Source organism: Podarcis liolepis (assembly GCF_965112155.1).
Source record: "Podarcis liolepis genome assembly, chromosome: 5".
Lineage (NCBI taxonomy): Eukaryota > Metazoa > Chordata > Lepidosauria > Squamata > Lacertidae > Podarcis > Podarcis liolepis.
Genome location: NC_139556.1, coordinates 9,335,703 through 9,353,384, shown reverse-complemented (window position 1 = coordinate 9,353,384; position 17,682 = coordinate 9,335,703). Strand labels below are relative to the sequence as shown.

General features: G+C 44.9%; 1 protein-coding gene across 12 annotated transcripts in view; it reads left to right on the top strand.

Moving 5' to 3' along the window:
• The window catches only part of CTBP1 (C-terminal binding protein 1), a 54,634-nt gene extending 48,198 nt beyond the window's left edge, over positions 1-6,436 (top strand). For 7 of the 12 annotated variants that reach the window (XM_083503482.1, XM_083503477.1, XM_083503475.1 and 4 more), the window contains 3 exons: positions 1,661-1,788; positions 2,835-2,952; positions 5,362-6,436. In XM_083503482.1, coding sequence (XP_083359608.1) covers positions 1,661-1,788; positions 2,835-2,952; positions 5,362-5,545 — 430 coding nt within the window. In that variant the 3' untranslated portion in view covers positions 5,546-6,436. Of the gene's footprint in view, positions 1-1,660; positions 1,789-2,834; positions 2,953-5,358 lie in introns of all 12 variants that reach the window. The other 5 variants (XM_083503478.1, XM_083503473.1, XM_083503481.1 and 2 more) reach the window with 1 other exon arrangement.
• The last annotated feature ends 11,246 nt before the right edge of the window (positions 6,437-17,682 follow it).

The following is a 17,682-nucleotide window of genomic DNA, read 5'->3' as shown; positions in this document are numbered from 1 at the left end:
TAACCCACAGCGCCACCTTCCAAATGAAGATTCTCTGGTCCTTCCTAGAGTGTTCCAAGTGTCTCCTATACTTGCATCTCTGGGTTATTATCAGAATATGCAGTGACCCAGAATATGTTGCTTCCTGCTCTTTATTGAAAAGAAAATATCAATTATGTGCCCCTGGTGACCATCCTTTGCTCGCCTTCGGACCCACTGGCCTGGGTAGCAGCAGGTTCCACTTGCCCTTGCTTCTGATTAGTAGGAAATTAATGGTTCTACACAATCTTCCAAGGGTAAAAGGCGTACTTTGTAGTAAAAATATATTCCCGCCTGACTGCTTGGCCTGTCCTCCATCTATATTCTCTGTCCTGCAGGGCTCTGAGATACTGGTAGTGTTTTTGGATGATGCGCGAGCACCTAACAGGTCCACACAAAAGTTTAGACAACACCTTGATAGCTTCCATGGATTCAGTCAGGAAAAGATACCTCAAAGATGCTGTTTGATCCCTTTCCACTATCAAGTTTTGGCCAGGGAAGCCCACCCACCCCAGTATACAGCTCAATCATACTTTCAAAATCTGTTTGGGGTGCCAAGATATTGACCTGGTTGAGACTTGATATGAAGGCAAGGAGAAGCTGTTCAAAAGAACCACGTTCCTCTCATACTACCACAGAACCAGTAACTCCAGAACTAACTCTCCCAAAAGGTTACCATAAATACCGTATTTTTTGCTCTATAAGACGCACCAGACTACAAGACGCACCTAGTTTTTGGAGGGGGAAAACAAGAAAAAAATATATTCTGAATCCCAGAAGCCAGAACAGCAAGAGGGATGGCTGTGCAGTGAAAGCAGCAATCCCTCTTGCTGTTCTGGATTCTGGGATAGCTGCGCAGCCTGCATTCGCTCCATAAGACGCACACACATTTCCCCTTACTTTTTAGGAGGGAAAAAGTGAGTCTTACAGAGCAAAAAATATGGTACTTCTCTTTATATCTAGGCAAATGGCTGTCTTGCTGTTTTATTACATATATCTTCCTCCAGCGAACTCTACGGAAGCATCTACTCTGCACTTTCAAACCCCGTCTCAATACTGTTTCCTCAAATGCACATGTTGTTGTTCCCATTATCCTCAGCACTGGCTGTGCTGTTGAGAAATGGAAGTCGTGGGTGTTTGCAGTTCATTTCTGGCTGTGTATACTTATTCTTGGGGATGCGGGTGGAGCTGTGGGTTAAACCACAGAGCCTAGGACTTGCCAATCAGAAGGTCGGCGGTTCGAATCCCTGCGACGGGGTGAGCTCCCATTGCTCGGTCCCTGCTCCTGCCAACCTAGCAGTTCGAAAGCACATCAAAGTGCAAGTAGATAAATAGGTACCGCTCCGGTGGGAAGGTAAACGGCGTTTCCGTGCACTGCTCTGGTTCGCCAGAAGTGGCTTAGTCATGCTGGCCACATGACTTGGAAGCTGTCTGCGGACAAACGCCGGCTCCCTCGGCCTACAGAGCAAGATGAGCGCCACAACCCCAGAATTGGTCATGACTGGACTTAACTGTCAGGGGTCCCTTTACCTTTTTATACTTATTCTTAATAAACACACAAAAGCCTCTGTTCAGGAAGATGATGATGAATTACAGTATAAGATGTACAGCATATGATACCTTTCTTTACTTTTTCTCTCAGCTTTAGTCAGGGTCCCCTGAAGGATGCGCCAAATCTGATCTGTACTCCCCACGCTGCGTGGTACAGTGAGCAGGCCTCAATAGAGATGCGGGAAGAAGCAGCCCGAGAGATCCGGAAAGCTATCACAGGTGCCAGCCATATTCCCCTCCATGTTCTTTTACCGACTTCCTTTAGCATAACAAGCATGCCGTTCTTCTGTATCTAGAACATCAGTAGTACAAAGGACTTCAAACTGGCTTGGAATAATGTTTGCTAAGTGTGGCACTGCTAACTTTGCAAACGTTGACTTTTAAGCACGACTCTGAATGTGAACTGACCAGATGCACACCTGACCCCATGTGTATTACAGTGGTACCTCTAGTTACAAACGTTCCGGAGGTCCGTTCTTAACCTGAAACTGTTCTTAACTAGAGGCGCGCTTTCGCTATTGGGGCCTCTTGCTGCCGCTGCACCGCCGGCACGCGATTTCCGTTCTCATCCTGGGGCAAAGTTCTCAACTCGAGGTAACTCTTCCAGGTCAGCGGCGTCTGTCACCTGAGGCGTTTGTAACTCAAGGTACCACTTCATAGTGATTAATATCAAACGAAGGAGAGAACTTGCCAAATAATAATAATAATAATAATAATAATTTTTATTTATACCCCACCCTCCCCAGCCAAGGCCGGGCTCAGGGCGGCTAACAAGCAATAATAAAAACAAGTTGAATGAATACAACTTAAAAACAAGATTAAAATACAACATTAAAATATTAAAATGCAGCCTCATCACAGGAGGAGAAAAGGAAAAAGAAAGAGGGGGAGGGAATCAAATTGACTCCAAGCCAAAGGCCAGGCAGGCAGAACAACTCTGTCTTGCAGGCCCCGAGGAAAGAAATCAGATCCCGCAGGGCCCTGGTCTCATGAGGCAGAGCGTTCCACCAGGCCGGAGCCAGTGTTGAAAAGGCCCTGGCTCTGGTTGAAGCTAATCTAAGTTCCTTAGGGCCCGGGACCTCTAGGGTGCTGCTATTTATGGACCTTGAGGCTCTCCGTGGGGCATACCAGGTGAACTGATAACAGCCAATGAAAAACGGCCATTATTAACGTGTCACGCACATTCGCGTGCATTTTATTTTTAACCTGACATTATTTGCACATGCGGAGTTTACTTATGCTGCAATATTTAACTGTCTGGCTAGGTCGCATTCCAGACAACCTGAGGAACTGTGTCAACAAAGAACATTTGACTGCAGCTACACATTGGGCCAGCATGGACCCAGGAGTTGTTCACCCAGAGCTCAATGGCGCTGCGTACAGGTAAGATTGTGGCGGCAGCAGGAGTTTCTCTTGCCGCCGATTTAATGGCGTTCCCTTTTGTCTGCTCTAGAAGTATCCACTATGTATATCTGTTGACATGCTGATGGTGAGCTGTCATTGTGAGGCGTCAACTCGGGGAGAAGAGATTCAAAAGGTTTTAATGTTTTGAGTCAAATGCCACTCCTGTCAAATGCTATTGCTATAACTTCCAAATCTCTTGTGGACATGTGGGGGTGGGGTGGGGCAGCTGGTACTCCACAATAACCAGATTTTTTTTTGGGGGGGGGAAAGCTTTAGTGCAGGGGTCAGCAAACTTTTTCAGCAGGGGGCCGGTCAACTGTCCCTCAGACCTTGTGGGGGGCCAGACTATATTTTGGAAAAAAATAATGAACGAATTCCTATGCCCTACGAATAACCCAAAGATGCATTTTAAATAAAAGGACACATTCTACTCATGTAAAAAACACGCTGATTCCCGGACCGTCTGCGGGTCGGATTGAGAAGGCGAATAATAATAATAATAATAATAATAATAATAATAATAATAATAATAATAATAATAATTTATTATTTATACCCCGCCCATCTGGCTGGGCTTCCCCAGCCACTCTGGGCGGCTTCCAAAAGAATATTAAAATACTATAATACATCAAACATTAAAAGCTTCCCGAAACAGGGCTGCCTTCAGATGTCTTCTGAAAGCCTGGTAGTTGTTGTTCTCTTTGACATCTGGTGGGAGGGTGTTCCACAGGGAAGGCGCCACTTGGGCCGCATCCAGCCCACAGGCCTTAGTTTGCCTACTCGTGCTCTAGTGACTGATCTCCCATGTAAAGGTAAAGGTACCCCTGCCCGTACGGGCCAGTCGTGTCCGGCTCTGGGGTTGCGCGCCCATCTCGCTTAAGAGGCCGGGGGCCAGCGTTGTCCGAAGACACTTCCGGGTCACGTGGCCAGCATGACAAGCTGCATCTGGCAAGCCAGCACAGCACACGGAAACGCCGTTTACCTTCCCGCTCGTAAGCGGTCCCTATTTATCTACTTGCACCCTGGGGTGCTTTCGAACTGCTAGGTTGGCAGGCGCTGGGACTGAGCAACGGGAGCGCACCCCGCCGCGGGGATTCGAACCGCCGACCTGACGATCGGCAAGTCCTAGGCGCTGAGGTTTTACCCACAGCGCCACCCGCGTCCCTTGATCTCCCATGTAGTTGCTGCTAAATTGGGGGGGGGGGGGCAACTCCATAACCTTCCCCCGCCCCTGAGAGGTAGCAACGTCATCTGCAAGAGTGTCAGAATAGTTAACAGCCCTCCTTTCGTAAGTGAGCAATTAAATGCGGCATTAAGCTACTTTTCCCCTTTTTAATGGGATTTCTACTTCTGGCTGTTAGGGACGCGGGTGGCACTGTGGGTTAAACCACAGAACCTAGGACTTGCTGATCAAAAGGTCGGCGGTTCGAATCCCCGCGGCGGGGTGAGCTCCCGTCGCTCGGTCCCAGCTCCTTCCCACCTAGCAGTTCGAAAGCACCCCTAAGTGCAAGTAGATAAATAGGTACCGTTTTATAGTGGGAAGGTAAACGGCGTTTCCGTGTGCAGCGCTGGTGCTGGCTCGCCAGCTGCAGCTTCGTCACGCTGGCTACTTGACCCGGAAGTGTCTTCGGACGGCGCCGGCTCCCGGCCTCTTGAGCGAGATGAGCGCGCAACCCTAGAGTCGGTCACAACTGGCCCTAACGGGCAGGGGTACCTTTACCTTTTTACTTCTAGCTACCTATTTACACGGTAGCACTCCTTTGCAAGATTTCATTTCTGATTAAAAGCTTAAAAGTTGCCAGTTGGAGATCTTTTGTTCATGTTCATGCATTCAGTGAATCTGACTTCCAGGTCGATAGATATGCCTCAGACAACAGTTGTCATGTGCTACAAGTTAAAGGTAAAGGGACCCCTGACCATTAGGTCCAGTCGTGACCGGCTCTGGGGTTGCGGCACTCATCTTGCTTTATTGGCCGAGGGAGCTGGCGTTTGTCCGCAGACAGTTTTTCCGGGTCATGTGGCCAGCACGACTAAGCCAATTCTGGCGAACCAAAGCAGTGCACGTAAACGCCGTTTACCTTCCCGCCGGAGTGGTACCTATTTATCTACTTGCACTTTGACGTGCTTTCAAACTGCTAGGTTGGCAGGAGTTTGGACAGAACAACGGGAGCTCACCCCGTCACGGGGATTCGAACCGCTGACCTTCTGATCAGCAAGCTCTAGGCTCTGTGGTTTAATCCACAGCGCCACCCGCGTACCTGTGCTACAAGTTACTCTTCCTTAAATTTTGTAGGAAATCTTCTTCACACACACGCACAATAAAATAAAATAAAAAGTCACACTGGGTCTCAACAGATCTCTGACGCGTGTTCTCCTTTCTCTCAGCAGGTATCCTCCTGGGGTCGTCAGCGTGGCTCCACCTGGCCTACCTACCGCAGTAGAAGGAATAGTCCCCAACGCCATGTCCTTATCGCATGGGCTTCCTCCTGTCGCCCACCCTCCCCACGCTCCTTCTCCGGGCCAGACAGTCAAACCGGAAGCTGATAGAGACCACCCTAACGACCAGTTGTAGCCTAAGAAAACATCATTCCCAGCCCGGGCAACTTTGGAAAGCGTGTGGAAAACCGATTGGACTTTGAATAGATGCAAAATCATGAACATACAGAGGAGGCCATATTATGTTTTAGAAAGTGGTCCAAAATGCAGTATAACGAGAAATGGTGGGAGATGAAAGATTTGAAAACTTTATTCCTCCATATAAAAATGTAGTTTGTCCCTTGTTCAGTGACCTGACTCACTGTTTCTGTGTCCTATGGGTTCTTTGTTAAGCCAGAGAAGTTAGTAGTTTAATTATATCATGAATGTACTTGTCTGTGTACAGTTTTTAGAACATTAACAAGGGTTTGTTTGCTTAGTTGTCAACAAGAAAAAAAATATATATAAGGGAGGCATTCGACAAACCATTTTTGAGATTTGGGATCCTTTGTTTTTTATATGTTTAAAAATGCCTAAAAGCGAAGCAGTTGGTGAACTTCTCAGGACAACGATTTTTCCCATTTTTCTTTCTATGCCACGCAGTGCATTGTTTTTTCTACCTTCTTGTCTTATTTTTTTAGAATAATTTAATAAAGTAAAAACAGTTTCTCTTAATTTCGGCACAAATTCCCCTTATTTCAGAATGAAGACATTTCAAAGAGATTTTGAGGTGCAAAATAAAAGTTTTTTTTATAAACGAGCATTATGCTTTTTGTCACCGGTTAATATATATTATTGGTGGGATGCAGAGAGAGAGAGAGAGATTGAGAGAGGCACTAGACTACTGAAAAGTAGCTGCATTTCATTGCCTACATGGATTCCTTCCTGGTAATGTGGTAGGCTAGCAATATTTTGGGTTAAAATCATGTTTGTGACTGTGTCCATTTGTATGAATTATTATTTTCAAGAAATAAAAATTCCAAACAAATACCATGTGCACCATATATATGTATATATACATATTTATTTCTGGGTGATTCTTCATCTTTTATGAGGATTGAGGGATACTTCACGCCTAGGTTTATTTTGCTCTGAATGTTGTAATGCTTTCTCAGAAGAACAACAACATCATTAAATGCAGTTCTTTTAAATTCAGTATTTTACAGCAAGGATAGGGATATGTTTGGCCTTCAGCTTGGACTCCCCAGCCTTTGCAGCCATTGTCAGTGGTTAAGGAAAATGGAAGCTGAAATCTAACAGCAAATGGAAAATGAAAGTTTTTACTGACTGGGAAGCTGGAAATGATGTATTGGAAAAGAACACTTTCGTTTCATTTTTCCAACTATGCGAATCGGTTTTCTTACATCTTGGGACATAAAGTTTTGGTTTTGAAAGAGCATCAACTAGCCACAGAACAGCCAGCTTTTTAAATATATATTTCTCATTGCAGACCAATATAACAGTGGCATAAACATTTCATGTGCATATTAAAAAAACTAGTTTGACTAAGAATAAACAGATTAAATATGGAACACAATCCTACTGGAAATGTTTCCATATTTCATACACTCTTCCCTGCTGTCCTTCCTTCACCTCAGTCAGCCACTGAAGCAAATTATGGTGAAATAAAAACCTGGTGAAAGGATCACTCTTTATTTTACACTATTTTCTGCAAAAGGAGCAGCCTGCAATACTGCTGGGTTTTGAATATGCCCTGTTGATGCCCATAAATGTTCATTTTTCTTCTTCTTCCCCTTAGATCTTGTAATTACATTCCTATCTTTTGATTAAATGATGGCTTCCACATTTTCGCATTATGGCTTTGTCCCTCCCTTTCCTAACTACCTCTTAACCCTCATCCCTCCAGATTATTTCAGACAATCTGCTAAATATTTGGAAAGCAGCTTGTCTGCCTGCCTGTCTTATTTTCTACAGGCTTGGCTGCCTCTCAGGATATTGCCAGCCAACTCAGCTCAGGGGTCATCACCGTTTCTATGCATGGTGCCATTTTGTGTCAAGATGGCAGCCCCAAACGTCACTTTGGTGTGACTTTGCCCGTTTTCGGTCATAGGTTCAACCGCCCCTCAATATATTGTCACCAGGCTTGACATGAGGGTCCCCAAAGTGGGGGTGGCAATCTTTGCCAGCATTTGGACACTGGCCCCGTTTTGAACCAAGATGGTAGACCAAAATGTCGCTTTGGCCAAACTCAGCAGACGGGTACCCAAAGTGGGGGCAGCAGAGGGTTTTGTTGCCATGTGGACGCCAGGTGCCATTTTGATTAAAGTTGGCAAATGAGTTTGGCACAGCACCACCTGATTTTTGACATGACCATTCCAAACTTGAAAATTATACTACCTGTTGGAAACAAAAAACAAAACCCTCAAATGTCTCTTGCTTTCTACAAATTCCCCAGGCAGCCCCGTCACTCCCTACTAGTCCTTTTATATCGGGAAGTGTGGAACTGGTTATCATTACACCCCAGTCAGCTAAGAAGTGGTTTCGTTTGATTCTGAGTGATGGATCGTTTGGCGGTCCTGAAGCTTGTCTGAAAAAAGTACTGAACTTTGGCAGGATCTTGCCACGTATCCTATGTTTCCCATAAAGGTAGAGATGCTAAAAATATTTATCTAAGCTACTGGTAGTTACCACTAGGTGGCAAAAATACTGTATTAATGTATTGATGCTGAGATACGTTACAAAATCATCTGATTTTGGGGTGCAACACACAACCGGTAATTATAATACAGTACATTCTTTGCAGCCGGCATTTTGCATATTAAGATGCCCAAGACCTATGGAGCCAAGAAGGCAGATTTACTGTTATCGATCGTTAGCAACTTGACAAAAGAGAGACTAACCTTTTTTCTGTCCTGATGTGATTTTGCACGTCCTGGAAGCTTGATAGATTTCCCCACTTTATCCAGAGCAGAAGAAGCAAAATCACTTCCTTCCAACCTAATTTCTAGGGTCTGGCTTAACTGTTAAAACGAGAAAACATGTGAAAGGGTTCCATGCCCTTGTACTTCTTTAGATACCTTTAAGCATTTTTCTTCTTTCCCATTTAACTTAAAGATATGTTAAGAGTATACCTGTCCCAGCTTGTGTGACTGTGCAATAATAATAATAATAATAATAAATCAAGATAGCAACCAAGGCTAAGTGAGAAAGTACTGCACAATTCTTTTGATATGGGTACCAGCGGTGGAGCAAGCTGATCGGGCGCCTAGGATGGCGCGTCTGCCCTGCTCCCAAGGGCGGGGCCAGCCATCCATGGGGCGGGGACAGCCGAGGCATGACACTCTGTGGAGCCTCCAAGGAGTCTGCCTGCCTCCTCCCACTCAACTGCCCTACAGCTGGGGGGAAGGTGGCGGGTGGACCGTTTGGGGCAGCACGGAGCCTGCAGGCACCCAAGCCACTGCGTCACTCCCAGGAGAGACATGTGGTTCGGGTGCGCTGCAAGCCCCGCAGTGAGTGCCGCCCGACATGTTGTCACCCCGCTCGGTGGTGACACCTGGGGCAGACCACCCCCACTGCACCCCCTTCCTCCGCCGCGATTGGCACTGCATTCAAGGAAAAGGAGGATATTAAAGACATAGGAAGTTAACAAATCGTCCAGGCGGCAAAATGCCTTGGGGCCACTGAATGGTGTTGAGTATGCTGTTGCTAATCCCTGCTTAAAGATAAAGGGACCCCTGACCATTAGGTCCAGTCGTGTACGACTCTAGGGTTGCGGCGCTCATTTCGCTTTACTGGCCGAGGGAGCCGGCGTACAGCTTCCGGGTCATGTGGCCAGCATGACTAAGCTGCTTATGGCAAACCAGAGCAGCGCACGGAAACGCCCTTTACCTTCCCGCCGGAGCGGTACCTATTTATCTACTTGCACTTTGACGTGCTTTCGAACTCCTAGATAGGCAGGAGCAGGGACCGAGACTACTAGCCCAGAGATGGAAGGAAGAAACTACCCCAACCAGAGAAGAGTGGCAAACCAAGTTGATGGACTATGCTGAAATGGCAAAATTAACTGGGAGGCTCAGAAATCAAGAAGTCAAGAACTTGAATAAGGAACGGGGAACGTTTACAATTTATTTATGAGACCACTGTAAGCAGGTTAAAACATTAGCAGGATTTTAACCACACTTGTAAAGTAATGAAAAGTATGGATAATTTAGAAGGATTAAAATTTTGGATAAATATTGATAAGGTAAAGGTAAAGGGACCCCTGACCATTAGGTCCAATCGTGGCCGACTTGCGGTGCTCATCTCGCTTTACTGGCCAAGGAAGCCGGCGTACAGCTTCTGGGTCATGTGGCCAGCATGACTAAGCCGCTTATGGCAAACCAGAGCAGCGCACGGAAACACTGTTTACCTTCCCGCCAGAGCGATATCTATTTATCTACTTGCACTTCGATGTGCTTTCGAACTGCTAGGTTGGCAGGAGCTGGAACCGAGCAACGGGAGCTCATCCCATCGCGGGGATTCGAACCGCCAACCTTCTGATTGGCAAGTCCTAGGCTCTGTGGTTTAATCCACAGTGCCACCCGCGTCCCTGTGCTACAAGTTACTCTTCCTTAAATTTTGTAGGAAATCTTCACACACACGCACAATAAAATAAAATAAAAAGTCACACTGGGTCTCAACAGATGTGGTTTAACCCATAGCGCCACCCGCGTCCCTACAGCACCACCCGCGCCCCTGATCCCTTATTGTGTATGAATTGCCAAAGAGCAAGCAGTAATGGGGGGGGGGGAATTAAATACAAAGACTGCAACCTGAAAATGGATATTTTTTATTTATTTAAAAATTATGAATGTGTACGCGAATGTTCATGTTGCCAAGTTACACGGCCTTCGCATCTGGCTCCCTGATTTCCAGCTGCTGGAAAAGACATGTACTCTTTTATCACAGAAATGGCTCCTTCTTCACACAAACTGTTCTCCCAGCAGACGTGTGTTCACAAACGCGGAATTTGAGAGAGAGGCAGAGCTCAGCATTCCCTTCCTCTGATTCTTCCTCTCTACGCTATTTTTCCTTAATTGAAAAAGTATAGTTTTAGTTCCACAGGACATTATCGCCATAGCTGTTTCATTTGAGCTAAGCAAGGAAGAGGATGAACTATCGCCCTGCGAGATGACGCATAAAAGCCACCACCATCTGGGACTTCTCTGCTCTTTGCTTAAGACAGAAAACACTGGTCACGTAAAGGTCCCCACAATGAAGGGATTTTGGCCTCTGTTTCAGCTGTTTCTTCGCGTGATGCACACTGAGTTGGCATGAATGCAGACTTTTCTACACCTAACCTAGAAGTAAAATGCAGTGTACACATAATGTGAGTTGTTACTCTTTTGCCATGAAGTTAATTATCAGAACCCTTTAGTCGGGTTGCCATATTTCAAAAAGTGGAAATCTGGACAGAAAAGCCTTTTTTTTTTTTTGCAAAAATTTTGAGCCTTTTTCTGGGGGTGGGGAGTTGCAAACTTGTTGATGTTTTATTTGGGGGGCAAAGTTGTTGAGCTTTAGGCATTTTTTAGCTACTTTTTAGGAAAATCAGCAAAAATGACACTGCCAGCATCAGTTGCCATATGGATTTTCCTGGATATCTAGTTGATTTCGGCCTGGACACTTCTTTCGGATACAGTAGTCCAGGAAATTCCACACGTATGGGAACCCTGCCTTTAGTAATCTTCTAGGAAACAGTGATGAATTTCCTGAGCTGAACAGGTTGGTAAATTAAACAAGAATTTCCAAGAACCTTCTCCTTGGCCTATTATACAAGGATTGCTTCAGTAGTTGATGGGCATTGCCTTGTGGGAACATATCTGGGGGGCTAACTTGAATAAAATATGGGGGGCAGGAAAGCCCCACCCTGCAAAATTAATCACATGACGCGGCACACACCATTTGAATGGCCAATGCCCATCAACTGGGGGGGGGGGATAATTTATTGGAGGAGGCTGAAGGGACCTTGGCCTCTAGGAATTGGTTCTTATGCCAACTAGCTGCCATTCCATTTCTTGGTCTCGCTTAAGGTGCTGGTTCTTATCTTTAAATCCTTCCACAAGTTTGACCAAATGATCTTAGAAAGTGCAGCTATTGATATGAGCCTACCCACCTTTTAAATGCACTGAGACCTCTCTCTACCCTGTATGCCTCCTTTGGGGGAAGCTAAGTTGTCAATTAGGAGCAGGGCTTTCTTGGTGGCTGCCCCACTTCTGGAGAAGTCTTTCCCTCTTTGTGATTTTGGGTTCTCTGAAGGACTACCCCACTTGGAAACCCTCTATAGTTAGAGGGAAGGAAGAATGTACTGTGGTTTCTAATGTTTTGGTTTTCATATTTGCGGTTTTTGAGTCTATTTAGTTTAATTTATTTGTTTATAAATTGTTTTCATCAATATTGTGAGCTGCCTTGAGCAATTATGTAAAGGCAGAATATTAAGCAAGCCAGCAAAACAACAGAGTATCCAGAACTTTCACCCCCCCCCCATGCATATAGGGTAAAGCTAAGCTGCCCTACTTCTTAGTTTTCAGAGTAGGAAAATTGCCCATTATATTCCATTCTGTTCAGCAGCTGACATCTTTGAAACAGATTAACACATCACTTGGCAGTTCTCATTGCATGCCTGCCTTTTACAGAATTCATATGTAAACACAGAACCCCCTTGCTCTCCCTTAAAGGGCATAGCAGGACAATACTGATTTCAAAACATATTTACTATATAACAGCTTTTATCCATTTATCGATTACTTGAATAAAGGAGTGGTTGGGAAACTTGTAAAATCATGTACAAATTAAACAAGGGCTGCAAATATTCAGTAGGGTAATTTAAAATAAACGTGAGGCTCTTATGTGTGTGTGGGGGGGGGGGAATAGAATGTATTCATTAATTTAAAAAAATTCACCCCACTTTGCTTAACCAAGTGAATTCAAGGCAGCTTAGATAACACAACATAAAAAATCATCAAATTCCAAACAATTAATATACCACTTGCTAACTGCCCAGGTTGCTTCTATCCTCTTGCTCCGTAAGTGTATTTTCACTGACTGCTGTATAGCAAAATAAAAAAATTCCTTCCAGTAGCACCTTAAAGACCAACTAAGTTAGTTCTTGGTATGAGCTTTCGTGTGCATGCACACTTCTTCAGATACCATAGCAGTCTTGGATTTGAGCTTTCAACCTAAAATGCTGAAAGCTTCAGAACTGAATAGTGTGTGTGTGTGTGTGTGTGTGTGTGATGAAGTGCATTGACAGTGACAGCCCGAAGCAGGATTTTAAACATAAGCCAATTTTAAACATATTGCTGTATGGCACCCCAATCTCTGAGCGATGCGAAACTCCAAATGTTCCATGCGCTTACCCGGGGCTCATGTTTCATTTCGGGAATGAGGCACGGCAGAGACTGTGGTGTCTTTGTGATATATGGTTTAGTTACACTGAGCCTACAATAGAAAGGTTCACAGCCTTAACACCCTAAAGGGGTCTTGCTTCTCCCATAGTGACAGCATTGGATTCCAACAGAAACCAAGCATAGCTCTGTCTCCCAGCTGCCCAGCCTGCAGCCTGCCAGCTTCTAGTTTACGTAACTCTCAGCTCTGGTCATTGTCTTTCTAACTACCATCGAGCTGAGGGAGCAGGGAACACCCATTTAGCATCTGACACAGAACCACTTCCTTTGTTATCTTAATGGCCCATATTTAGAGGGCCATTTCCTCTCCAGGGAGCTGGCCTGGCTATTCCGGCAGTTAAATCGGCACTGGATCCAGGAATTAGGAAGCAACCTACACCCCCAACTCATAGCAATATTAAAGGTAAAGGTACCCCTGACCGTTAGGTCCAGTTGCAGACGACTCAGGGGTTGCGCACTCATCTCACTCTATAGGCTGGCGTTTGTCCTCAGACAGCTTCCGGGTCATGTGGCCAGCATGACTAAGCTGCTTCTGGCGAACCAGAGCAGCGCATGGAAACACCATTTACCTTCCCGCCGGAACGGTACCTATTTATCTACTTGCACTTTGACGTGCTTTTGAACTGCTAGGTTGGCAGGAGCAGGGACCGAGCAACGGGAGCTCACCCTGGGATTCGAACTGCCAACCTTCTGATCGGCAAGCCATAGGCTCTGTGGTTTAGACCACAGCTCCACCCGCGTCCCTTAATAGCAATATTACTACAGCATAAAAGAGGAGGAATATTACTGAAAACAAAAGACCCAGACATCAGTATGTTGCAGGGTGTCAAGGAGAAAAACAACAACACAAATTAAAGGGAAAAAACCCTGGATGTACGTTTCCAAAATATAAGATAAAAAACAAATAAAATAAAACCTACATACAGCAACAGTGTTTTGTGTTGTGCAGGCTCCTATGATGTAAGTCATGGCCCCTGCCTGCTAGCCTGCTCCCTAAAATATCACTGGTTTGCTCATTTCTATATACAGGGTGCCTACATTCTGCATGTGCAAATGGCTTTATAATATGATAATCTTTATTGTCATTGTCCCATACAGAACAACGAAATTGAAAAATCTACATAAGACATTCAAAACCCAACAAGCTTGCTATCCCAGCTATCCCAACCTGGTTAGCCCCCTAAAAATTCTGACACCCCATTTTTAAATACAATATTCTCCCATACAGACTCCTTACAATGCATTTAAAACCAAAATTGCATTTGGGTAGAAACTGTTTCTCAGGCTGCTAGTCCGAGTCTTTATAACCCTGTACCTCCTTCCAGAAGGCAGAAGCTGATAGCTATTAGGTGCCACTGTATTCTGCTCTGGTCAGACCTCACCTGGAGTACTGTGTCCAGTTCTGGGCACCACAATTCAAGAAGGACACTGACAAACTGGAACGTGTCCAGAGGAGGGCAACCAAAATGGTCAAAGGCCTGGAAACGATGCCTTATGAGGAACGGCTAAGGGAGCTGGGCATGTTTAGCCTGGAGAAGAGGAGGTCAAGGGGTGATATGATAGCCATGTTCAAATATATAAAAGGATGTCACATAGAGGAGGGAGAAAGGTTGTTTTCTGCTGCTCCAGAGAAGCGGACACGGAGCAATGGATGCAAACTACAAGAAAGAAGATTCCACCTAAACATTAGGAAGAACTTCCTGACAGTAAGAGCTGTTCGACAGTGGAATTTGCTGCCAAGGAGTGTGGTGGAGTCTCCTACTTTGGAGGTCTTTAAGCAGAGGCTTGACAACCATATGTCAGGAGTGCTCTGATGGTGTTTCCTGCTTGGCAGGGGTTTGGACTCGATGGCCCTTGTGGTCTCTTCCAACTCTATGATTCTATGAAATTACCATATAGCATATATTCAACACAAAAAACAGTGACAATTTGTTGTTGACAAAGGACAGCTGAACATATAAAGGGCCCCATTACCTTCAGTAGCTTAGGGCCTCTTCAAACCTAAATCTGGCCCTGGTCCTGCTGGTGGGGAGCAAGGGCAACCTCTGACTCCTCTCTATCTGAGTCTGCGTTCACCCTGCGACTCTCAGCCTCTAACCCTGTCCTGGAAGACCCTCCTTCTCCTGACCCCCCCATGATTGCTCAAACGAGAACGCCTGACTGTGCGTCTTCTTCCAAAGCCACCAAGTTCCCTTGTGCCAGTGGCGTAGCGTGGGGGGTGCAGGGGGGGGCCCGGCCGCACCGGGCGCAACATCTGGGGGTTAGGGTTAGGGGGCGCAAATCCATGGGTTAGGGGGTGCAAATTACTTGCCTTGCCCCGGGTGCTGACAACCCACGCTACGCCACTGCCTTGTGCTGCTTTGGCTCTTAGAAACCAGACAAGGAGACATAGGAAGCATCTGTTTCCCGAAGTCGATCGAAAAGAAGGACGGCTGGCTCTGCCCTCCAATATTTTTAACTTTAAAGCTTTAGTTTTTAGCATAGTTTTACATTCAGTGGAAGTTTCCCTATGAACAACCTTTTCTGCCGCAATAAATTAACAGCCCTGGTGACATCCGAAGCTTCAGAAAGTTTCCATTTCTGCCTGAAGGAATGAGTAAATGTGCTTTATTGGCATCTGGATGACGCTCTTTACGAAGACGCACAAAATCAGTCACTTCAGTCACTTAGGCTTTATTTTACTGGCGTGGTTGCGAAATATGTTCCTTGTGCCATCATAAATGATAGAAGAGCAGATGGCAAGGAAATCTAACTCTTCAATTAAGATTAAAATATGCTGTCATGCCAATTCAGCTTCATTGAAAGCGTTTCATAGGTTTGGGGTGTGACTGAAGGATACAGAGCTTCCAGGGAAAGGGGAAATCCATTATGAACGTACAGCTCATCAGACCGATTTCATAATTTATCATCAACAAGCTGAACACTTTTATCTCTGCTTTAGTGTGGTGAAGCCTGTTGTGGAATGATCCTAGTGTTATATTCCGAAGGACTTGCAGGTGTTGTAAATAAAAATATGCCCTTTTCCCTTATGGGGTATCCAAGAGCCCATATAGAGTCCTTACATAGGTTCCCTATTGGTAGGAGAAAATAACAGAGGCCAACCAGAGAATATTGAGAAGCAAAGCAGCTAGTAAGCTTGATCTTTATTGATCTGTTGCAACAGGGTGCTCCCCTCACCAGCAGGAGAGGAAGAGGACCCAGAACAATGGCCTGCAAGGCCTTATAAAGACTTTTGAAATTCCCATCCTCTAGATCAAGACCACCCCCAGAAACATTATGCATACATCACAGAAGGGGTGTAACCTAAGACCACCCCTCAGATACATCCCACCTACATCACAGAAATTCAAATGTTGTTTTTTCTCCTGTCCCAGTTTATCTCCTGTCTGGCAAGTTACTTGATTGGATTTCTGGGGAGCCTGGCCATTCTTTTGTAGTGCTAAAATACTTATTTCCTGGGCCAGGTTACAGGCTCACACCTTATTCAAACACAGATTAAGACAGGATTTGTGAAGGAAGAGACAATGGGGAGGCTTTTCCATTTTTAACCTTGCAGAGAAAGGATTTGGTCAGTTTAGGAATCAAAATGGTTCCAGGTTGGCTTTCCTGTGCTGATCTATGTATGTGCAGTTATGAACATTACTATATATTTAAGACCATAAAATTCCTATCACATTATTCCCCCCTTTGGGGCTAGAATTTTTCTTAAAAATTTTTGCCCCACAAATAATAACATCGTATGTTGTAAATGGATGTCTTTGTATAAATATATCATATAAAAATAACACATGTTGCGTTTTGCTACTAAATTACTTGTGGCATTCTAACACTTTGGGAGAGACCATTTACTCAATAGTGTTCTATGCTTTACACCTAGCAGGAAGGTCAACTAATGACTGAAAAGTGCAGTTTGCTTCCCCCCCGCCATTTTTGTGTGTTTCTCAGGTGTCAAGCTAGCTCTTCTGTGGTCTCACACTGACATAGTGCTACAGCAACACATCCTGTCTGTTGAATCCCCTCAGGGCTTTCATTTAACCATGTTGCCTAGCATTCACCATAGCTGGCACAGGTTTGGACATCTCGTGAGGGAGAGGTCTTCGCCTTGGCCTTTAGCTATGGGATTTTATCATAGGCTGTGGTCTTGCACTCATGGAAGTTGCTCACTTGCACTTAAAGGACCAAAAAGCTAATTGCAGCCTGGATACACTTGCCCAATTCAAACTGAGTCCAATTTGAATTTATCTTCTTGCCCCATGGTTCTCAACTCTTCAAACCAATCTGTTAAAAGAAAACCATTCTTAACAAGGGCAGTTGTCCAAATAAGTCAATTTAAATCTATAAGGGATCATTCCTGCTAAACCAAAGCATATCCACCTTCATGTACCTGGTGTTTTATGGATCCAGAAGTTTGTCATTGGCAAAACGAGGTTTAACACATTTTAAAATGGGTAGGGAAGTTGGCATAGTGCCAGGTGGGACAATGAAATGTGGTTATCTAAACATTGGACTACACAATAGTGTGAGCTATTAGAAAGTATAAAATGCATGAGAATTCTCCATTGGTGTGTAATGAATAAGACATTAAACATAAAAACAGTTACACACAAAAATAGCCTCCCCCCCTTTGTGGAAATCACACTGTCAGACACATTTCAACATTCCTACATAATAACACATAATACAAAACAAACTAATTAAATATCAGTTGCATATCTTGACACAATTGTGATCTTTTACGTATGTATCTTTTGAATCCTGGAGCACAGTCTTAAGGTTCAAAAGTGGGAAAATGTCCTTGCAATTCAACTCCTCCCCCCTTTGTCAGCCCAAC